Source organism: Saccopteryx leptura, chromosome 1 (genome assembly GCF_036850995.1).
Source record: "Saccopteryx leptura isolate mSacLep1 chromosome 1, mSacLep1_pri_phased_curated, whole genome shotgun sequence".
Taxonomy (NCBI): domain Eukaryota; kingdom Metazoa; phylum Chordata; class Mammalia; order Chiroptera; family Emballonuridae; genus Saccopteryx; species Saccopteryx leptura.
This window is the reverse complement of record NC_089503.1, coordinates 165473699-165494167: the sequence shown is the minus strand read 5'-3', so window position 1 is coordinate 165494167 and position 20469 is coordinate 165473699. Positions and strand designations below refer to the sequence as shown.

The 20469-nt window shown below is 37.6% G+C and overlaps 1 protein-coding gene across 6 annotated transcripts in view; it reads right to left on the bottom strand.

The window, feature by feature from the left end:
* Window positions 1-20469, bottom strand: part of KCNT2 (potassium sodium-activated channel subfamily T member 2) — a 194926-nt gene that overhangs the window by 112895 nt on the left and 61562 nt on the right. For 5 of the 6 annotated variants that reach the window (XM_066379898.1, XM_066379900.1, XM_066379901.1 and 2 more), the window contains exons 2-6: window positions 12474-12553; window positions 10357-10456; window positions 5391-5439; window positions 4381-4440; window positions 1441-1515 (exon numbers count right to left, since the gene is read on the bottom strand). In XM_066379898.1, coding sequence (XP_066235995.1) covers window positions 1441-1515; window positions 4381-4440; window positions 5391-5439; window positions 10357-10456; window positions 12474-12553 — 364 coding nt within the window. The remainder of the gene's footprint in view (window positions 1-1440; window positions 1516-4380; window positions 4441-5390; window positions 5440-10356; window positions 10457-12473; window positions 12554-20469) is intronic. The other variant, XM_066379899.1, reaches the window with a different exon arrangement.

The window sequence follows — 20469 nt, the reverse complement described above, 5'->3', positions numbered from 1 at the left end:
CAGAAAAATAAAAGTGACCAAAGACAATATAACAATTTAAAACATGCAACAACCACATTGAACTCGTAGTATTACTAACATGCAAGGAACAGACACGATCCTTTCATTCATCATCTAATTGTTACTTAGTGAAAAATGCTTTGGGAAATAACTGTAGAAGCAGAAAGCAAATAAGCTCTCCTTTAATGTCTGATATAACTGTGCTAATTCTATCATTAAATCTTGTACTGTGAGCATGCATAATAGACGTTGCCACTTCCTTCTTTGTAACATGACGGGCAAAGTAGGAACAAGGAAGAGAAAACCTCGCTTTTTATAACATTACCACTCACGCTTGGGAGTCAACCATTTTAAGTGACATTGGGGAACCATATTTAATTGGAATTATATTTATTTAATAATTTAATCTTTTTTCAGTTGCTCCTCTAAATAAATCCTTCAGATTAAAATAATCATCAGAAGTGAACAACAGCTTTAGATATCTACTTACTTGCATAATTTTCCAAATAAAACTCAACAGTGTTAAAAGCATAATCCCAACAGACATTATGACAACTTAGAAATTACAACCAAATTTTACAATCGCAACATGTAATTGATCAGGGCCCTCCTGGGATTGGCACTCCACAGACTTTGATTAAAGCAACAAATTAGTGGCCGGTTGGCTCAGTGATAGAGTATCAGCCCCACATATGGAGGCCCCGGGTTCGATTCTGGTCAGGGCACACAGGAGAGGCAACCATCTGCTTCTCTTCCCTTTCCTTTTCCCCTTCTCTCCCTCTTCCCCTCCCACAGCCAATGGCTTGATTGGTCCCAGGCGCCGAAGATAGCTCAGTTGATCTCGGCCCATCAGCCTCAGGCACTAAAAGTAGCTTGGTACTCAAGCATGGGTCCTAGACAGGGGTTGCCAGGTGGATCCTGGTCAGGGTGCATGTGAGAGTCTGTCTATCTCCCCTCCTCTCACTTAAAAAAAATAAGAAAGCAATTTGCTGCCTGTCTTGTTGTTGGCAACTTTCTTATAAAAGAGAGACTGGGCTTAGTAAATCTGTGGTTAAACTATATATATATTCTCAGTATTTATATATTATATATATTTATAAATACCTGGCTCTAATTGGTTTTTATGTTTATTAATTCCACATTATGCACAATAAATGGGATAATTTCTAAACTGTTTAGACAATATTGGCACTTATTTAAATGGCACCTCTAGACCATATATCTCTAAGAAGCATTTCAATTTGCTATTGTACTATATTTCATTAGTTTTCATTTTGTTTCATAATCCAGTTACCCAACATATTTTACTATTCATTTGTGATACCATGGGTCTAACCTAAATTTATCTATTTGAGTTAAATTTTTATTCTTTTTAGTATTTAAAGACTTTATTAAGTCTAACGGCAAAATTATTTTTTTAAAGATCCTTTAAGGACTTACTGAGATAACGAAGGGAACCGCATTAATTATTTCCAAGATGAAGGGTATTCGTAAAATCTGTTCCCAGATGTTTCCCTTCCAAGAAAGAATGAATAGAAATAAAAGTCAATTATACAAAATTCCATTAAAAAGGGGGAAAAGACAGCACTCAGAATTTCTCTGGCGTTAAGGATGCTTACCATAGCAGCATACTGACTTGTTATATATAAAGGTACAGCAATGATTTTTAGAGGTTATTTTTCTAAAAGCAATTATGCCCTTCCTCCCAATTTTGTAGTAAGTTTAAGAAGCAAAACAAATGTTGCAGTAATCCTGGAGTATTGCACATAACACGTTTTGATTATATAATAATATTTCATGGAAGAAGAGTCACCAGTAAAAGTAGGGTCGACTAACCAAACCTACAGAATCAATGAAAAAGTGACTCAATCATAATGTTTACTGTAATAAATATATTCACAAAGTCTAAAGCACATTAAATAGTTTTGACACACACCACATGTTAACAGTGTTCATTGCTATTAGCATTGTTTTTACATTAAGAAACCATAAAGAAAGGGGTTTTCAATCACTTAGATTCTAATCTCCCAGCCCACCCCCCTTCTACAACACTATCAACCAGAGCTGCCCACCTTATTCATGCATCCCGGTGCAAAAAGCAAACTTCATAATCTGTTAATAAAAGAGCTTCTTATTAACAGATTATGAACAATTTCAAGAAAGTGGCCTCAGAACATGAGACCAAGAACAGGCCCTACACATCTGCACAGACAAGACACACACAGGCTGTCCCCCGATATTCACAGCCCATCACTGAGACTGTCTTAAATGGTGTCCAAGGAAGAAGGACTCAGGACTTCCTGAAGCAACGCATCTTTTATGGAGAGATCTATGTGTCAGAAAAGCAGCTGGAACTCTGACTCCCTGAAATGTTCAATTAGTTTAAAACACTGGCTTTAAACTTGGGGAATCTCCCTTAATTCTCTTTGTGGTCCCAAAGGGCTTTAACACATTGCAGTGATGGAAAATTCCTGCCCATCACAAATACAGTTATAGACTGGCCATCGTCTATGTGCTGAAATGTAAAGGGATAGGTTTTGTTGTCACTGTCACCTGTCTCCAGACTATATGGAAAGTGGTGTGTGGGGAGGGGAGAGGGGCAGGTAGAAGACATGGAAGCAATGAGAACTACCTCCTCTGCATGGAGACCTTACAGCTGCCAGGGTGCCTGTCATCACCTTGATGAAGGTGAGAAGAGAGCTCAGCTTACACAGAGAGACCATATTTATTGATGCCTAAAACATCTAAAATGAGGAGACAGCAAGGAGAATGAGTGCTGAAATGTGTACTAGCACAGTTAGGCCATTTTATGACAAAGGTACCTGTTTTATGAGAACCAGATAAACGCTAAACGCTAGACGCTAAAGAATAAATCTGATCATCATTTTAACAGGCTTTACACTCAAGAGGGATCCATTTGGGATTAAACTTGCTCTGCATTCAGGGTTAAAAAGTAGTCTAAGGAACATTATCTTCAAACACTGATGTTTTAAAAAGTCAGAAAGAGATGTATGTATATGCTAGATAAAGAGTTCCCCCAAAACACAGCCTTGAGTACTCGTCTGTACAGTATACGCAGAAACTGTGAGCTGAAAATTAGTGATAGATACGGCAACCATTCTGGTGACTTTCTCCCTTCCTGTTATAGCTGTCTTCCCTAATTGCTCTATTCTTCCAACACCCACAGTATCAGCATTGCCATCCACATGAGGCCGGGGTTCTCCCTTGGTTGTTATCCCATACTTAACGGACTTGTTTTCTTCACCAATTAGTTGATTTCTTTAGTCTCTACCTTCATAATTTATCTTGCAACAAATCCTTCTGTCCCCTCCACCCAGCTAAACACTAACTCCCAGTTTCCCTTACATGCTGCCATCGTGTCTTACTTGAGACAGGGGCCTTCTGCATGATGTCCCTTGACCTGCGCTGCACAGAGGTTCTGAACTAATACTCCTCAAACTTAATTACAACTATAAGACCACCATGTCTGACATCCTCTGTCCAATTCTCACTCCTTGTTGCTGTACAAGGTGCTCACCATATATTGTCCCGAATTAGTCGGCTCTACTTTTACTGTTTTGCACCCGTATTTCCCCAAATACCCACATCTGCCCACACTCGGGCATTTACTATTGTTTCAATTGTGCACATGCATTCCTTCCTTTATGTCTTTCTCGAGTCTATACATCCCTCATCCTTTCTCCCTACCTTTCCTCAGTAAAATCACTGATTCAAGGACTCTGCACCATCCACTCCATATTTTCTTTTCATCCCATGATCTGACTTCTCCCTAGGCAACTCTGTAGGACTTTATTTGCACCTCACTGAATAAAGCATCTTTTATTCTGCCTTCTATTATTATCATCTATATAATTTTTTCCCACCTAGTTCCATTTCCAGAGTATAAACCCACAGGAAAATAAAAATGCACAGTTTGGAGCTCTTTATTAAACAGAGGTTCAGTAAACAGCAGTTCAAGTGGGCTAGCAAACAAAGCTCTGCCAAAAATGAAGAGAATTTATTCAGATGATTCCTAGCAGACCCATTTTTTGCCCCCTCAGTGTTTGTTTGTTTGTTTTGTTATTCTAATCAGAAAAACAGGTTGAGAACAACAAATACCAGATTATTCCATTTGCTTGACTGATATCAGCATGTGCATAATCAACCTGTAGGAATTCATCAAGTACTTTTAAGCAACACAAGGAAAACATTACTATATTCTACAGTTTTTTTATCACATACTAGAGAGACTCAAAATAATTAAAGCAGTTTAAGAAGAGCCTGCTTTATCCCCAGAGCATGAACTATAAAGAGAAAAAAGTAGAATAAATGTTCTTAATGTGTTCTATCAGCAGAGAACGCCTAATGAAAATAGCTTACCTTATAACTGAGATAACCAAGGAGTATTGTTTCAAACAGACTTATCAAGGCCACTAAAACCTAAAATGTAAATGGTATCTTGGTGAGAAAATGCATAGAGTTGAAAGAATTGGTTATTACATATAAAATGTACAGACTTTGTAATCGTCATGACTTTCAAAGACAAACTAAACATTTTATTTCAAAGAGTTAAAAGGTCATTCACAAACAGCGATGCTTGGAACACTTTCATATCTTTCAGAGTTGGTCTAGAAATCTCTATAAGTTTTCTTCGTTGTTAGTGACTCTATTCTTAGAATAACTTTTACTTTTGAGGAATAACAAAACATAAAAAGTATTTGTAGGAAGGTGATGGAATACAGGAGATAGGGACTCGTACAAAGTCCGCTGGCATGACGTTCAATAGAAAAGGAACCAGACAGGCTGCAGAGGACCCCAGGGAAGACGTCAGCCGTGTAAGTCAGACATGCTGTGGCCTCTCAGATGGCCTCACCCCTTCTTCAGGACTTCCTCATCCAGGGCATCCTTTTGTTTTATTTATAAATTATCTGCCTATGGACCAAGCTCTTGCTATTGTTGATACAAGCCATTCATTATTTATTTGATCATTAGTTATTGAGATTATGACATGATCCTGACACTGGGGACACAAGGGAAATGGCAAACATGAATGTGGGCCTTTGATAAATTGCTCAAGGGCTATCTAACAGAAATGAGGGAAGTTGGTTGGGGAATTTGGGGAGCCTGAAAGGACGGGTTGACAGGGGTTTTCCCCACACCCTCCACGACACTCTGAGTCAAACCCTGATCACCAGGAAGTTCCCAAAAGAGAGCGAGGGCTCGAGCAAACATGAAGGAAAGAAGGAAAGGATAAGTCTAAGATGTGTCAAAGGTTAATTAAGCAATAAAACACACTCATATTGAATATCCACAGTTTCCCGCCAGTAGTATTTCTCTGGGAAACAGGCATAAATCCAAGAGCACGGGGATGACACAAAACTGTACGTAACCTGCAGTCCCCATAAAGGTAGACTTCTGTTCACCCAGAAGATGTGAGACCTGGGAAAAGAATGACAAGATGTTACCTTTGAAAGATATGGGAAATGCATTCATTTACAAATTTTGATTAAAACTGGGAATATTTAAATAATGCTAGCATTAAAAAAATATCAAAATTAAAAAAACATTTGGTGGTGGGCACACAATGAATGCCTTCTACAGATCATGCATCAAACAATTGTGCACTTGAACCCTATATGATCCTATTAACCAATGTCTCCCCAATAAATTTAATTAAAAAAAGAAATATGAGACCATTAACACACATTTTCACAGAAAATAAAACTTTATCTTCTTCAGTTTTCTCTTTAATAATTTTCATTTCTATTCTAGGAAATACCTTTTGTAAATTTAATTTTCAGTCTAATGTTAATAATTTTTTAAAGAGATAATAGGCCTTTATTTAAAGAATGATTACGGTGGGGTACAAAATGCTCAAACCCTTTACAAATTCTCTATTGAAAATTCACTTAAGGGTCTTCTATAAACTCTAAGATTATGTTCATTTTAAAGCTATTAATATGTTGGCAATACAAATTCAACAGTATTAGTAATCCAAATAAATTATAGAGTATCTTAATATTTTATATTTGGATTTATATAAAATATTTAACATACCACCAAAAAACCTGTGACTGAGGATGGCATTGACCATTAGACAGGAGAAAGTTTTGAGTTTTCTAGACTACAAGTCAAAGCACTTGCTGCTACTGTCATCTCTACTGCAACTAGTATACATGAGAAAAGTGAAAGATCCACACGGTGACCATCATTTCTATTGGCCACCACATATTGAAAAGATATTGCCAAAATTGTATTTCTGCTTTGGAGAGTGGATGGTTACCTTAAAGAAGAAATAACCTTTACAACACAAATGTCACCTGAACACCCATGTTTCCTACCTTAGAAAGAGATTTTAAATACAAATACAAATACCATACGATACTCACACAATCACGGGCTTCATGCCCCTGTGTCTATCACCTGGTGTTAAAAACTAATAACCACTTCAACAATTTTAAAGTGGAAAGGACGCACATACTGAAGACCTCTCAGCCCCAGGTGGCAGTGAGCCAAGGCTGATGGCTCACCTCTCCGTGAAACTCAGAAACCCCACGCTGAATGTGCACTTTCCTTGGCCAATGCCCCTGAGTCCTTCACTACCTTACAACTGCATGTCCATCAGAGGCTGTCATCTGCACCCCTCCGTATGTTAACAACAGAATTCTTTTTGTATCCTTTGCTTATTCATACTTTCAACGTTTCCATATTGGTTTTGACTCCTGAAGGGACTTTAAAAATAAAGCAACATGGCACAAAATATCCTCAGTTTTATTATGTCAGAAGCTCTAATTAAATAAATCTCCTTGTTGAATGAGCCTCATTATTTTTAAGCAGAGCCTGGGCCCATAAAGCCACTTCTGTTTTGCATTACCCAGCGCTGCGTTGACAATGGAACCAAACAGAGCCTCACATTCAAAATGGAGCCAGGAGTTATTCTGGCTGTTGGTTAATTGCAGTAATCTGATTTTTCAAGTGTATGTCCTCTGTCATTATAGCTGAATGTTCTTAGTCACACGGCCTACAAGTCCGCTGTAGGAAACTCAGTCCTTCTGAATGTTTTCAAATCATGTAATTGTCCTCTGCCATCCCCCGCTGGTGCCCCTTCACCCTCCCAGGGGACCTACTCTGACTCAGGTTGTGATTTTCAGGTCTCTCTGACATACACGTGATTCATAAATCACCAAGTTTCACCAAAAAAAAAAATCTGGTATGTTTTTAGAAGACTTTGTAATGTGATTCATTTTAATAACACATAGGCAGGCGAATGTGTAATGCGGACTGACGTCACTAGGCTGTGGTCTTCAACCATCTCGACGCATAATGCTACCAATAACATGGTGGGGCATAATTCCATTAATTCGGCTACATTCGCTGATCCACCAAATCCTAAACTAAGTATGAGAGCCATGAAGGCAAAAAGAACATGCTCCTTGCCCTCTTGAATGTATAGAGAAAGCAGAGAAATAAATACAGTCGACCCTTGAACAACATGGGCTTAAACTGTATAGGTCCACGTATAGGAGTTTTTTTCAATGAATATTGCAAATGTATTTTCTCTTCCTTAGGACTTTCTTAAAAACATCTTTTTTTTAGCTGACTTTATTGTGAGAATATAGTACATAGTGCATATAACAAACAAAATAAGAATCCATAGATTGTTATATCATGTGTAAGGCTTCTAGTCAACAGTAGGCTATTAGTACCTAAGTCTTGGGGGGGGGGGGAGACAAAAGTAACACATAGCTTTTCAATTGTGCAGGGGGTGGTGACAGTTGGCTCCCCTACTCTCCATGGTGTTCAAAGGTCAACTGCAGTAAGAGCAGCATCCATGTGTTAAGTGTTGTGACAGAGTATTCAGAGGATGCTTGCAAAACACCTGGAAGCCACTCCTAACTCGAGCTAGGACCGCACTCTATGTCATGATGCCAGGTAAGAATTTCCGGTGAAGTGTTCTACAAGAAATTGTTATGTTGACAATCCAGGAGCCCTAAGGCCTGGTAGGGGCAGAGGCGGAGAAGCAGATGTCCCAGAGTGAGAGCAGACGTTCCGTGGCCCAGCAACCACAGTGAGCAGAGCCTGGGTATGTGGCTCCTCAGAGGTGAGCATGGCCGCAGGAGGAGTTGCGTGAGGAGACGTCAGCCAAGGCCAGATGATAAAGGACCTCCAGCGACTCACTGAGCCGCTCATTCTCTTAACTACAGAGGGCCTGTGGGGCTTCAGACAACAGTCCATGCTTTCACGTGTACACCGCAGACAAAATAAACCAATAAAACATGTTACAAAACATAAAGAGAGAAAAGCAATGGAGAAAAAGGTTCAAGAGAATCTTTTAAGGACACTGTGATTTTAAACGGGGTGTTTAGGTGAAGCCTCCCTGAAAATTTGGTTTTATGTAAAGATCTGAGAAAGTGGGCCTCATGGGATCTGGTGGAGGAGAATTCTAGAAGTAACAGCAGGTGTGAAGGCCCAGAGAGGATCCGAAGCAGGGAAGAGGCCAGTGTTGCAGCAGGCTGGGGTGGGGAAGGGTAACATTAGGAGGTGAGTTATCAGGCAAATGGGGGTTTCTTATAGGTCATGGTGGGCACTGGGGAATTCCAGCAGAGCCACGCCAGGATCTGACTTACATTTTCAGGGGATGCCAGCTGCTACATTAAGAATAAACCAGAGGGGAGCAAAGGCAGCATCCACAGAGCTAGTTAGGAGGGTGCCTGTGGTCACCTAGGTGGGCAAAGGCAGCCTTGAGGAGTGAGCTTGGGCTGGCTAGAGCAGGAGGTGGGACAGTGGAACTGTCTCAGGGGCTTGCAGGTGCTGCAGAGCGTGAGGGGAAATGAGAAGGCAAGACTGTCTTGAGGCATTCACCCTGACAACTGTTTGGCTGGGCTGTTGGGGCAGAAGAATTTGAGAAAGGACAGCACTGTCATACACTGACTTGTGGGGGAGCACAGAAGAAACCCATTGGACCACAGCCTGTTGAAATAACAGCCAGGTAGAGAAACTGAATAGGCAGTTAGAACGAGGCAGGGCCCCTTTGTTTCCTGTGGCCAATGGCTTAAGTAGCCATCAAAGCATCAAAAGATCAGTACTATGTGTGAGGCCAGGTGGGTGCTGGACCATAGGGAGACCACTTTAGAAGTATATGATTGTCAAAGCTCTGTGCTATACATCTGAAACTATCACAAAATAATAGTGAATGTAAATATATATATATATACTTTTGATTAAATTTTTAAAAAGAGATTAGTACTCAGGGCCTCTAAGAGGAGGGCAAATATATACAATCTTTTCACAGACTAAGAATTCCCTGAGGGCAGCAAATGTTCCTTTTAATGGCTGAGTATTCAGGAAAGATACAGTGAAATATCCATAATCCTCTTTCATTAAATAAACTATTTCCTAAAGGACTATCACGTAAATTATTACACCACAGCATTTCACTTGTTAATCTTGAACTTCTCTCCAAACTCTTTAATAAATACAGAATCATTTTCACCATTTAATCAAACTAAAGGGCAACCGGTCCATTGAAATGGATATTGTGTCCTCACTATTTTACTTTGATCTTTTTTATTTTTAAATTTTCTTAAGGCAAGCTTCCACATGAGAAATATAATTGTATAGAAGTTAGCCATTGAATTAGTTTCCTGCTTTGAAAATTATTTTAAATTTAGTAGGCTTGACGGGGCCCGAAGTCATAATCAGATAAAAATTATTCATGTCACTGTGCATCCAGTCACCTTCTCAGGTGCTTCCAACAAAGGAAGGTGGAGCTGAAAATGGAGAGACCATCCATGCATAGCGATGCAATTAATAAAAGCAGCATGATCATGAATAAAAAATAAGTTAAATCAATAATCCATTAAACTCAAATAAGATAAAGAACTACACAGTCTTACTCTGAACTTGATGAGTCATACATCTCCATAGATGTTGGAGTGTTTCTATTCAAGGGTAACAGCTAACCTATCCCTGAAAACACTTATGAAGCTGGTATATAGTAGAGTAATATATGTAAATAAAGAATAAAAAGTTGTTGAGTGTTTAAAGAGATGGACCCATATTACCATATTAAATAATTACTTACAGTACTTTGATTAGCAGTAAAAACTTAATCAGTATGTGTCCAGTATTAACATTAGAGGAATAGATAAAAAAATATAAGTAGATGTGTTTAAAAAGAACTTACAAAGGTGGAATTCATGTATTACCTGCAAGGCAGGTAAAGTTAACTGCAACAAATATACCTGAAACATCCTTGGGGGAAAAAAATTAATTTTATATAACAACCTTTAAAATTAGAATACAATTCAGAGTAATCAAAAGAACACTGTTAAGGGTCAAACAGAAATACCTTACCATTCATCTCCTTGTGAGGGTTTTTCTAGTAGCACTCGGATTATGTATAATAAGCAGCTTAATACTTTGAGGGAGAAATTGAACAGGCGTATTCTTAGACCTTCAAACAAACAATAGACATTTGATTTTCATTTGAACTCAGTCCACAGAAAGCTAAAAAAGAATTGTCAAAAACATCAACTTTAAGTACAGCACTTAAATTGTATTTAGAAACTACAATACCATAGATGTCTAAACTCTCTGGAGTTCTGAGTAGCTGAATTTTAATTAGCTGAATATTGAAACAAGGATTGTAACTGACAGAATGCTTGAATTACAAATAACAGCATACATATGCTGTAGACTGAGTCTGGTTTGAGCAGCCACAACCCAGAAACATCATGTCCCTGTCAGGATTGGTTCCGACATGCTTAGAAGTTTAAGCATTTTATATATCCGTGAATCTGGGGATAGATATTACTCACCTAGAAAATCTAGCTGCTTACACATTCCCAGAATAAATTATAAATCTTGTACCTTCAGAATAACTGGCAGATTTTAATGACAGAGAAGGCACAACCATGTCTAAAATTACATATTATAGTTTTAATTATGATACTAATTACATAATTAGGAGAAATCAGAATAGAATATATTTTAAAATACTGATCACACATACACACAAATTCATATTGTTGAGTTTGACAAGTTGAACCCTACTTTCACTGGAGGTTAATACCAATGACATCTGAATATTTTTGTGGGGATTAAGATCGTCATGGATACCCCCTTCGAAAATGTGAACGTCACACATAAGAAGTCTGTAATACATAATGGGGCTGAGGAAGAGCAAGATTGAGCAAAATATGCTTGAAGTCTGATTAATAAGACACATTCCCCTTCCTGCAGTTAACTAGGCAGTATCTGATTTAGGAATTATGAATAAAATTGAGAGGAAGGCCTTCCTATAATTATTAGTTAATAAAACCTGGAAATGAAATGTCTTTTTTTTTTTTTTACTCTGCTATATGTATACTTGAGGTGACATTTCTCAACAGTAAAAGTTTCATGCTTATTAATTGAGCAGTTTCTTTTCCTAGGCGTTCCTATTACAATACTATGTCCATTTTGTGGGCTAGCTTCTCTAGAAAGTCTTTAGAAGTATGAATGAAATTACCCTGGTGTTATAGAACTTATGTCCCCAAATGACTGCTGAGTCGAAGCGGGATGCTGAGAAAACATGTAGGCAAAAGTCAAATAGCTTCTTTATCTTTGCTAGCCTAGAGAGATAGGATGGCTCACATTCAAATCAAGGAAACCTTTTGTTCAGAAGACGTGGCACCTTTAGGTGAGAGGGTTTCCATGGAAATTCTAAACAATCAGATGAACGAATTATTAGTTGTTATTTGCCTTAACCCTGAAGCTAACCAATACTAAAAAAATCTCTCCCCAATGTGCCTTAAACAATGAAATATTTATTTTTGTCATTGTTAGAACAATGCCTCGCCAAGAAAACTATTCTTTTTGAACCCTACAAGAGCACAGCTTAACTAAGACCAGCCCAAGAGGATTCAGTGGTCAAATTTCAGAGAGAGCAAAGTCCACTGCAATGTCACATAGACCTGTCTACTGATTGTTGGCATTTTAAGCAATGCTCATATGAAAAACTGCATCTGGACTCATTATATGTCTTTTTAAAAACATGTGGTATGATGGGGAGGCAAGAAGAATCACTTGCCAATTGTGCCTCGTACAAGTTTAGGAAGTCAGTGACTCTGCCGAAGTCATATCCTCTTGAAGTCCCAATGCTGTCCCAGTGTATCTGATGACAACAATCATGGGACTAGTGGACTCGGAGCTTAGGTTTATACTTCCTGGTAATAATTCTCCAGAGAAGGCTGCTGCCAATCTGTCCATTTCAGATCACCCTAGATGTTTCTTTGTTATCAGACACAATTGGGAGACACTGAACTAACTCTTCCGCAACAAAATCAAGACAGTTATTCTCCCCGTAAGATCAATGAGAATTACAAGAGCCTTCACATACTAAGCTTTAAGTGTCCCTCACAGGTAAAGCATGAGCACCTGTCATTTAAATCATTATATGTACAAAGACATAGGGGAATAGAACGACTTACTTGATCTCTGATTTTTTATAAAAAATAACTTTAGTCTCTCTTTAAATGTGTTCTCATTCATGTAGAATTCTACTTGTACCCTGCAAACAGAAAAAATTTTAAAAAACATAATTAATCCAAAGACGAATATAAAATAAAAACATCATTTGCATTATATACTTTAAATGAATCCCGACCTCACACACACAAAATAAAATGGTAAGTAAATGAGCATTGAGTAAAATACTAAATTTTTTGGAAAGAAGCAATTACTTTCAAATTTAAGGACAGTTCAAACATCATATGAAGGCAATGCAATTATTTGCATTAGTGGATATAATAAATGGTACAGATAATTCAAAACACCAATAATGCAAAAGTCTTTAATACGTGTCTGTGGGATAATTTTGAGTTGGTGTTTTCCCAATGTTTATCCACATCATGAAAATCAACTGAATGCCTGAAATAGTTTCAGCAAAAGCAACCCTGAGGGATTATATTTAAATCTTAAGGGTCTGAGACTAAAATTTACTTTTAACAAGTCCTTCCCTTCACCTTGACTGCATTCGGAAATGGCATTATGAGACACTTTACCTTCTTATCAATAGTTATTTAGGCTCATATTAATATATACATAGTTCAAATAGAATATTAAAGTTATCATCAATATAGACCAGACAAATCAATTACAATGCTAACATCAGAAAATTTTAATAATGTAGCCTCTATAAACTATTAATAGATAGTTTACCACTCTGTTGTTTTTGGGAGGAGCAGCCATGGGAGATAAAACTGGAGAAACAATTAACAAATGAAGATGCTCATGGTTTCACTACTATAGTCTATGCTGTATAGTCAAGAAGATTCACGAATATTTTTAAACTGTCTCTTATGCCAGAAAAGTAAAAAGGATTTTGTTATTAATTGCAAACCAACCTTTATTTGCCATAACTTTAAAAAGACTTGAAAACTCTCAGACTTTTCCTCTGTCCCTAAAGAAAACAGTTCCAGGCATACACATATTTTCATTACTTTTCATCATTTTCTTATTTAAATGCCATCTTTTAAAATATTTTTTATTTATTGCTTTTAGAGAGACAGAGAGGAAGCGGGGCAGAGAGGGAGAGAGAAACTTCAGTTTGTTGCTCTACTTATTTATGCGCTCATTGGTTGATTCCTGTATGTGCTCTGCATGGGGACCAAACCCACAGCCTTGGTGTGTTGAGACAATGTGCCAACCAATGGAGCCACTGAGCCAGGGCCCATCTTTTTTTAACTCACTTTATATGTTGAGTAAAAATGGGGGGCGGGCAGAAATCAAGATTCTCTTGTTAATTTCTCCTGAAAGAAACACTGAATATTGCAACCTCTTCCTGCAGAACACGGTGCATGCACACACTCCCCACCCACATTCACAGATCTGCGTGTGCACACACGCTGCCAAGTACACGCACACATACGTACGCAGATCTCTGCTAGTATCTCGGGAATCCTTCATTGGACCCATTTTCCTTGCTTATCAAACAAAAAAGCAGTTCGTCATAAATAAAGATACTGTAATGCTGATATCAAGCTAAATTAGTTCATATTTGCTCCCTACAATTATCAAATTTATAAGATGAGTTTATTCTTCACATAATAGCTAGAATTCAGTACTGGGTATATAACAGAGCTATATTTAAAAAAAAAAAAAAAACTAAAACAGAATTGTTTGGGGCTTTGCACAAAATATTGAGGAATCTGAATGCATCCCAGCTGAGAAAAAGTTGGAAGAACTGGAACTATTTAGTCTAAACATGAAGAGATAGCAGTAACAGAACAGGTTGCTTTAAACATGAAGGTGCCCATCATTGTTACAGTGAGATGACTCACAGTGTGATGCTCCATAGCTTAGAACCATCATGGAGATATAGGAGAATTATGCATGAGGTTACCCAACTTGGAAATGGCCATAATCGTGAAGCTGAGAGTTCTCCACTGTGTATAAATGTGCCAAAGGCTGGGTAACAGTTTGCAAGTGACTGCTTTTTTTTCCCTGAGGGTAAAGACAATTTTACAAGGTAGGGAGGTCTTTCATTAAAAAACAATTCCAAATTCCCTTTCAATTATCATATTCTATAAAATAAAATATATGTGTAGTGATCTCTCTGAATCTATCTTCTCTCTTTGGATCATGGATGACATTAAAATATGAATTGATACAAATGCTTTTTAAAGTCAAAGCTACAAAAATAAAATACAATGCACACCACTTTTTGATGCATGTCTTGTACCAGGGATAGAAAAATAGCCTGTAGGTTTATGATTTATAATATACAGTGGTCCTTTCTTTGATTTGATTTAATGACAGGTCTTATAAGAATCAAGGCCCACTTAGTGTTAGTGTAATCTTATGGGGCTTTCTCCAGAACCATATAATTCTCTTATACTCAGGGATTTAATACAGAATGTAATGTGGTGTTTTTTTTCTCAATTCTGGTCACAATTTTAGTTGATTTTAAATATCCTCTTAGAATTCCTTTTTCCAGATATAAATGTGCTTGCTTTCCCTTCCCCATCCCTCTTTTATCTCTTCCTCTCTTCTTCCCTTTCTTCTCACCTCCCTTTCCCTATCTAACTTTAACTGAATTTACTTCCATCTAATAGATCAACTTAATGTACTCTTTTTGGACCTTTACCAAAACCTTATTATTTAAAATAATATACTAAGGTCAGTCTGCCCTCATCACTTCTTAGAAATGTAATTTTTTTCATGTGTTTATACTCTAGATAAAATTCTAGATCATTTGGTTACCTTTACTCCAATATAATAGTAGAATTAAGATTATATCTAATAGAAAATAAAGCAGTATTGCAATCTCTACTAGGTGGTATTTTAACAAATTAACACTTTTTCTTGTTTAATAATGACACTTCTATATTGTTCAAAAACATTTTATTGTCTAATTGGGTAGATCTTACATATCTTTGTGGTATTTATGCCTAGGCATTTTATAATTTTGGTTACTATTTTAAAAGGGCTTTGTCTTGACATTTAATTTTTGTGTTTAGCATTGTAAATGGTTTCCACATTGAACTTCTGGTAGTTTTTCCAAGTTTATATTCTGGGTTTTTGCGGCAGACAATCATGCCACCTAGAAATCTCCAATATTTCTATTTATATTTCATTGTTCTTGTCTTACTACATTGACTAGCACTTTTGGAAGAAAAATATCAACTGTGGTAAACATTCCCCTAAAAGCAGGCCTCTTGTGCCTTAGCAGTTAAATTGTTGACCCTGGAATTGCAATAAAAGTTATTTTACTAAAAAAAAATATCAGGAATGAATGGATGTTGACTGTTGTCAAAAGACTATCTTGAACCTGTCACGTTGATGGTACCTTGTTGAAGGTCTTTTGACAATGATTTGGTGAATTGTTTTGACAGTTTTTCTAGTATTCAATTATTTTTTTAATTTTGGAATATACTGTTTTTCTAATAGTAAACTAGTCAGTTGATACACTACTGGATTCATTTCCTATATTTTTAGGAGTTTTTTTCTATAGTCATAACTAAGATTTATCTATTCTGTTACTTTAGATTATTCTAATATCTATAAATATGAATTGGATATCTCCCCAAATGTTTCTATGTTTTGGAACAATTTTGAATATTGTAGAGATTTTTTTTTGATTCCTCATCATCAACTTGCCCTGTGCTTTAATATTAATATCAATTTAGTTCTTTTTTTTTCATTTTCCTTTCATTCTCTTGCTCTGGTTCCTTGAATTTAATGTAAAAATCACACAGCATCTTGTTACAATGCAATTTCCTTGCTTCACTCTTAAAATTCTTATTCAGTAACTTTAAAGTAGGCCTTACTATTTTAACAACACAGAAATAATCATTTTAACCCAGGTCGTCAATGCATTCCTCTTTCAAAAACACTATTTTGGTTTCTTTTCCAATTGCTAATACCCTAGACTCTGTTCAGGAGGCCCAACTTCTGCAGACATTCTCTTTTGGAACTTACAGTCAGTAGAGATCGTTGTCCAAGTTTTCCTCTGAGTCTCACTGGGGCTGTTCCCTTCCTGCTGCTTTCTGACTCTCGGGTACTAGTTGTGGAGTCCTCGCATGAGTGTTTTGTTAGCACATTCGTCTCACACAAGGCAACCCTGCCTGGACTTCCTGGTCTCAGCAGGCAAGCTCGCTGGATGAAAGGCAGTTTCTGCTCTCTCTTTATTTATTTTGTGGCTGGTTCTCCTTTGGAAAGTCTACATCTATATGGAAAGTTACTAGACCTTGCTCCCAGTACAAGTCCCAGTTCTAAGACCTTTCCATCTGCCATCATTTCTGCACTATACTGCAACATCCTTCTAGTTCTGTGCTTGGTGTCCTGACACCCACGAGGAAGGGAGGAAAGTAAAATATCTCCATGTACTGTTGCCAAGGTGCTCTTGCTCTGTTCTCCCCACAACCAAGGGTGGGTGGTCCCTTATAAGAAGTGTGTACTACTTTACTGTGCATGGACCCCTGTTATTTCTTAAGTCACTGTTAAATGTTCAGTTATGTCCCCCAAATCTAAAGGAATACTCTGGGTTCCCCATGATGTAATGAATATTTAGGGAAAGAGTTACACTACTGCTTATTTTTACAGTGTTGCTATGACTTGGGTAAGGTGACCCTATACTTGCTTTTTATAGATCAAGAGATTAAATTTAGAAATTTTAGTGACTTGCCCAGATTCATTGAGCTAGTCCTGGGACAGAATTGGCACATCGGTCTTTCCACTCCTTCTTGCCTCTCACCTCTGTGCCAGGTTGACTTTTCATCATTAGGAGAGTTCTCAGTTATTTGTGAAATATTACTAAAGAATGTTGCAAATACCAGGCTGACCCAGGGTTGCTGAGAAATGTTTGTTTTGTCCTGCCCTTTGGTTACTGACCCTGAACCAGGTTCACTTCCATGTCCCAACATTTACTCCTAACTTCTCGTAACTAAATTATTTAACAGAGCAGCCAGTTAAATGAAGCCTTGTAAAATATAAATGAATAAGTAAGCCTACAATCGATTTTTCATCTTAAAAAAAATTTAGTTTCACCTGTTCATGCTCAAGTGCTCCCAATGGCTTCTACCCAGCTTCCCACCTTCATGACACGCACAGAAAGCCTCACTTTTGGGACTTTGAAGTCCTTGCTAGAGCATTCGCCAGGGTTTTCTGTTTTCTGTGTGTATGTGTTTTGCCCATCTAATTCTTTTCATTATTATTCAAGCTTAACTTTCTCAGGTTCTGAATCAGAAACATCTTATAAGGAGGCAGAGATCAATTCTGGTGGCCTTTGAGAGCATTCTCTTCATTTTTAAAATACAATCCAAAATAATGTCATTTTTTTGAACAGTGAACTTAGTTTTTTACACACACACATACCCATACTACATATACATATAGATGTACACATACATATGTATGTGTGCATGTGTGTTTAAATGTGTGTGTCACAAGGTAATGGCAATGAGGAAGGAATGGGGGTGCTAACCACTCACCAATTTTTTTCTCATTGTGGATAATGCCAATGGCCTTTCAGTAATTGCATTTACACTCCTGTCACTCTTTGGTAATCAGGGCTTGCAGGTAGCTGGAAATAACAACCTCACCGTTTCCATGGTAAAACACATTACAAGCTGACCCAGGAGGACTTTTGTATTCAAGTCGCCCTTCAGTGGGAAAACCTCTGTCCCTGTGCTCAATGTTCATTTGCAGGACCTGTGCTCTGCACTTTCTCATTGTATTGAAAATGAGTCAACCCCAGCAACTCCACTTTAACTCAACTCTAAGCAGTGGAATCCGAGGTTAAGAAAGCTAGAATTACTATACAAGTACATTCTTTTCATCCTTAAATTGCGAATAGATTTCACCTCTTTGTGCCCCTGCCCGAATGCATGAGTAGGGGGCAGGTCTGGGCCAAGCCATTCAAAAGAGGAAAAGAAATGCAAATAATAGAACATGGACTCATTTTTATTCTGTTAAGTATACAATAAAGAGTAATAAAAATATATAGAATGTGGGCTTCTAATAAACTACATGTTTACCTCCCAGAAAAAAAGATCAGATGCTTTAAGATAATTTCCATTTTTTTCTCCTTTCTCAACTCAATTTCCATTACATACACACACATACAAGACCCCAGAGATCAAATGCATACATACATATGTACATATATATGCACACGTAAATATTTACACATACCTGCATACATACATTCTGAAAATATAAAACGATCAGCCCCAGAAGGGTTGCATAATATGACTGCTGGCAACGCAAGCTCACCACAAACCCACCAGCCTCCTAGTCTAAACTCATAATATGCAAATGCTCTTTACTTTTTCACTATTCTTCAAAAAATGAGAAAAGAAGGTACCATCTTAATTCTAAGTGAGATTGGAACATTGCAGCAGTCATCTTAAACCCTAGATGGTTTTGCTTGTTTACCATCAAAAAAAGTAATACTAACTGGATATTTTCCTAACTGTCAGCTGCTTCGGGGTCTGCCTCAGGTGCAAGCAGCCCCCTTGCCTGAGCTCATACCATTCTCAGGACAGACCGCCACCCAAACTCCATGTCAAGTCCACTTCTAGAGAACCCAACTACAGATGGTGGTGATCACATTATATAGAGAGTGTCTATGAGTTTAATGGCAATCCAACTTGATCAAACAGCAAGCAATAGATTGTGGTTAAACTGACAATGCAGAGATGACACTAAATTGCCTTACAATTAAAAAATGATTTCAAAGCAATTTAGGGTTTCACTTCTGATAGTATGTCCCTTAAACCTTCCCCAAAATACCAAACAAAGTAAATTATTAAACACATACACACTTTTAACATGTATATCTTAGCTAGTAGGAAAGTAAGGGAAGTCCTTAGAAGCCTGAAAAGACAGGAAAATAAGAAACCAGAAACGTAAGTTGCTATTAAAGCTGTGCTTCACCCTGAGGCTCTCTGCCAACTTTTGGTGGTTTGGAATTTGTATTTTGAAAAGCAGGAGACCTGTCAAAGATACTCCCCACAAAAGGCTCCATAAATGGCCCCCATGGAAATCCCCTACAAAGTACCTGCATTCCTGAGACACAACTTTATCACCACATGACCTTAGAAAAATCCCTCACAGCAGAAGAAAATGCACTTGGCCATCTTGGCCATGGTTCTGATTGGTATTAAAAGAAGAGACACTGAGACTCTCTGTATTCATTTTTTAGGACTTTCATAACAAAATACTACTGATGGGTGGCTTAAAAAGGGATTTATTTCCTCATGGTTTCGCCTTAGTTGTCCTGTGGGCACTTGGCATTGGGTGTGGTTGAGCACTTCCTCGTCCTTGAATCACTTTCTTTGTTTGACTTTCCAAGTAAGGCTTTCTCTTGGTTTTCTTCCTCCCTTACAGTTTACTTCTTCTAAGTATTTGGGGATGATCCATTCTCTTCTCTCAAAAGCAATCTTCCTTTACAGTGGTACTCAAAGTGGCGATAATCTATATGCCTGAGATTGCCTAATTTATATAGTCAGCCAATCCTTGCTCCCAAAACTCGTATATTCAACTGCCCGCTCAACTTTTCTACCTGGGTACCTTGTGGACATCTCCTGCAGCAGAACCAAACCTACAGTCCTGATTTGCTCCCCTGAAATCTCCCAATCTAAGCTGATTTCAAATCTGTCCTTCTGGTGATTCCGAAAGAAGTCACACACTTATACCTGAATCCTCTTTCTCTTGAGCACATGTTAGTGTTATTCTCTAGCATCTTTGAGGAGTAAAAAAAAAAAAAAATAGCTGAATAACAATGAAGAAAATGAGAAATAAAAATGCCTATCAGGAACATGCTCACAGTCAACACTAGCTTATAAGAATGACCTAAAGAGATTTAAATTGCCTTCAGGTTAAAATGTATGTTCAAGGCAAGAGATAGAAGAACAAAGCAAAACAAGACATACAAGATAAATACAAATATTGAACCCAAACAGAGGCTCCATCCACGTGTCA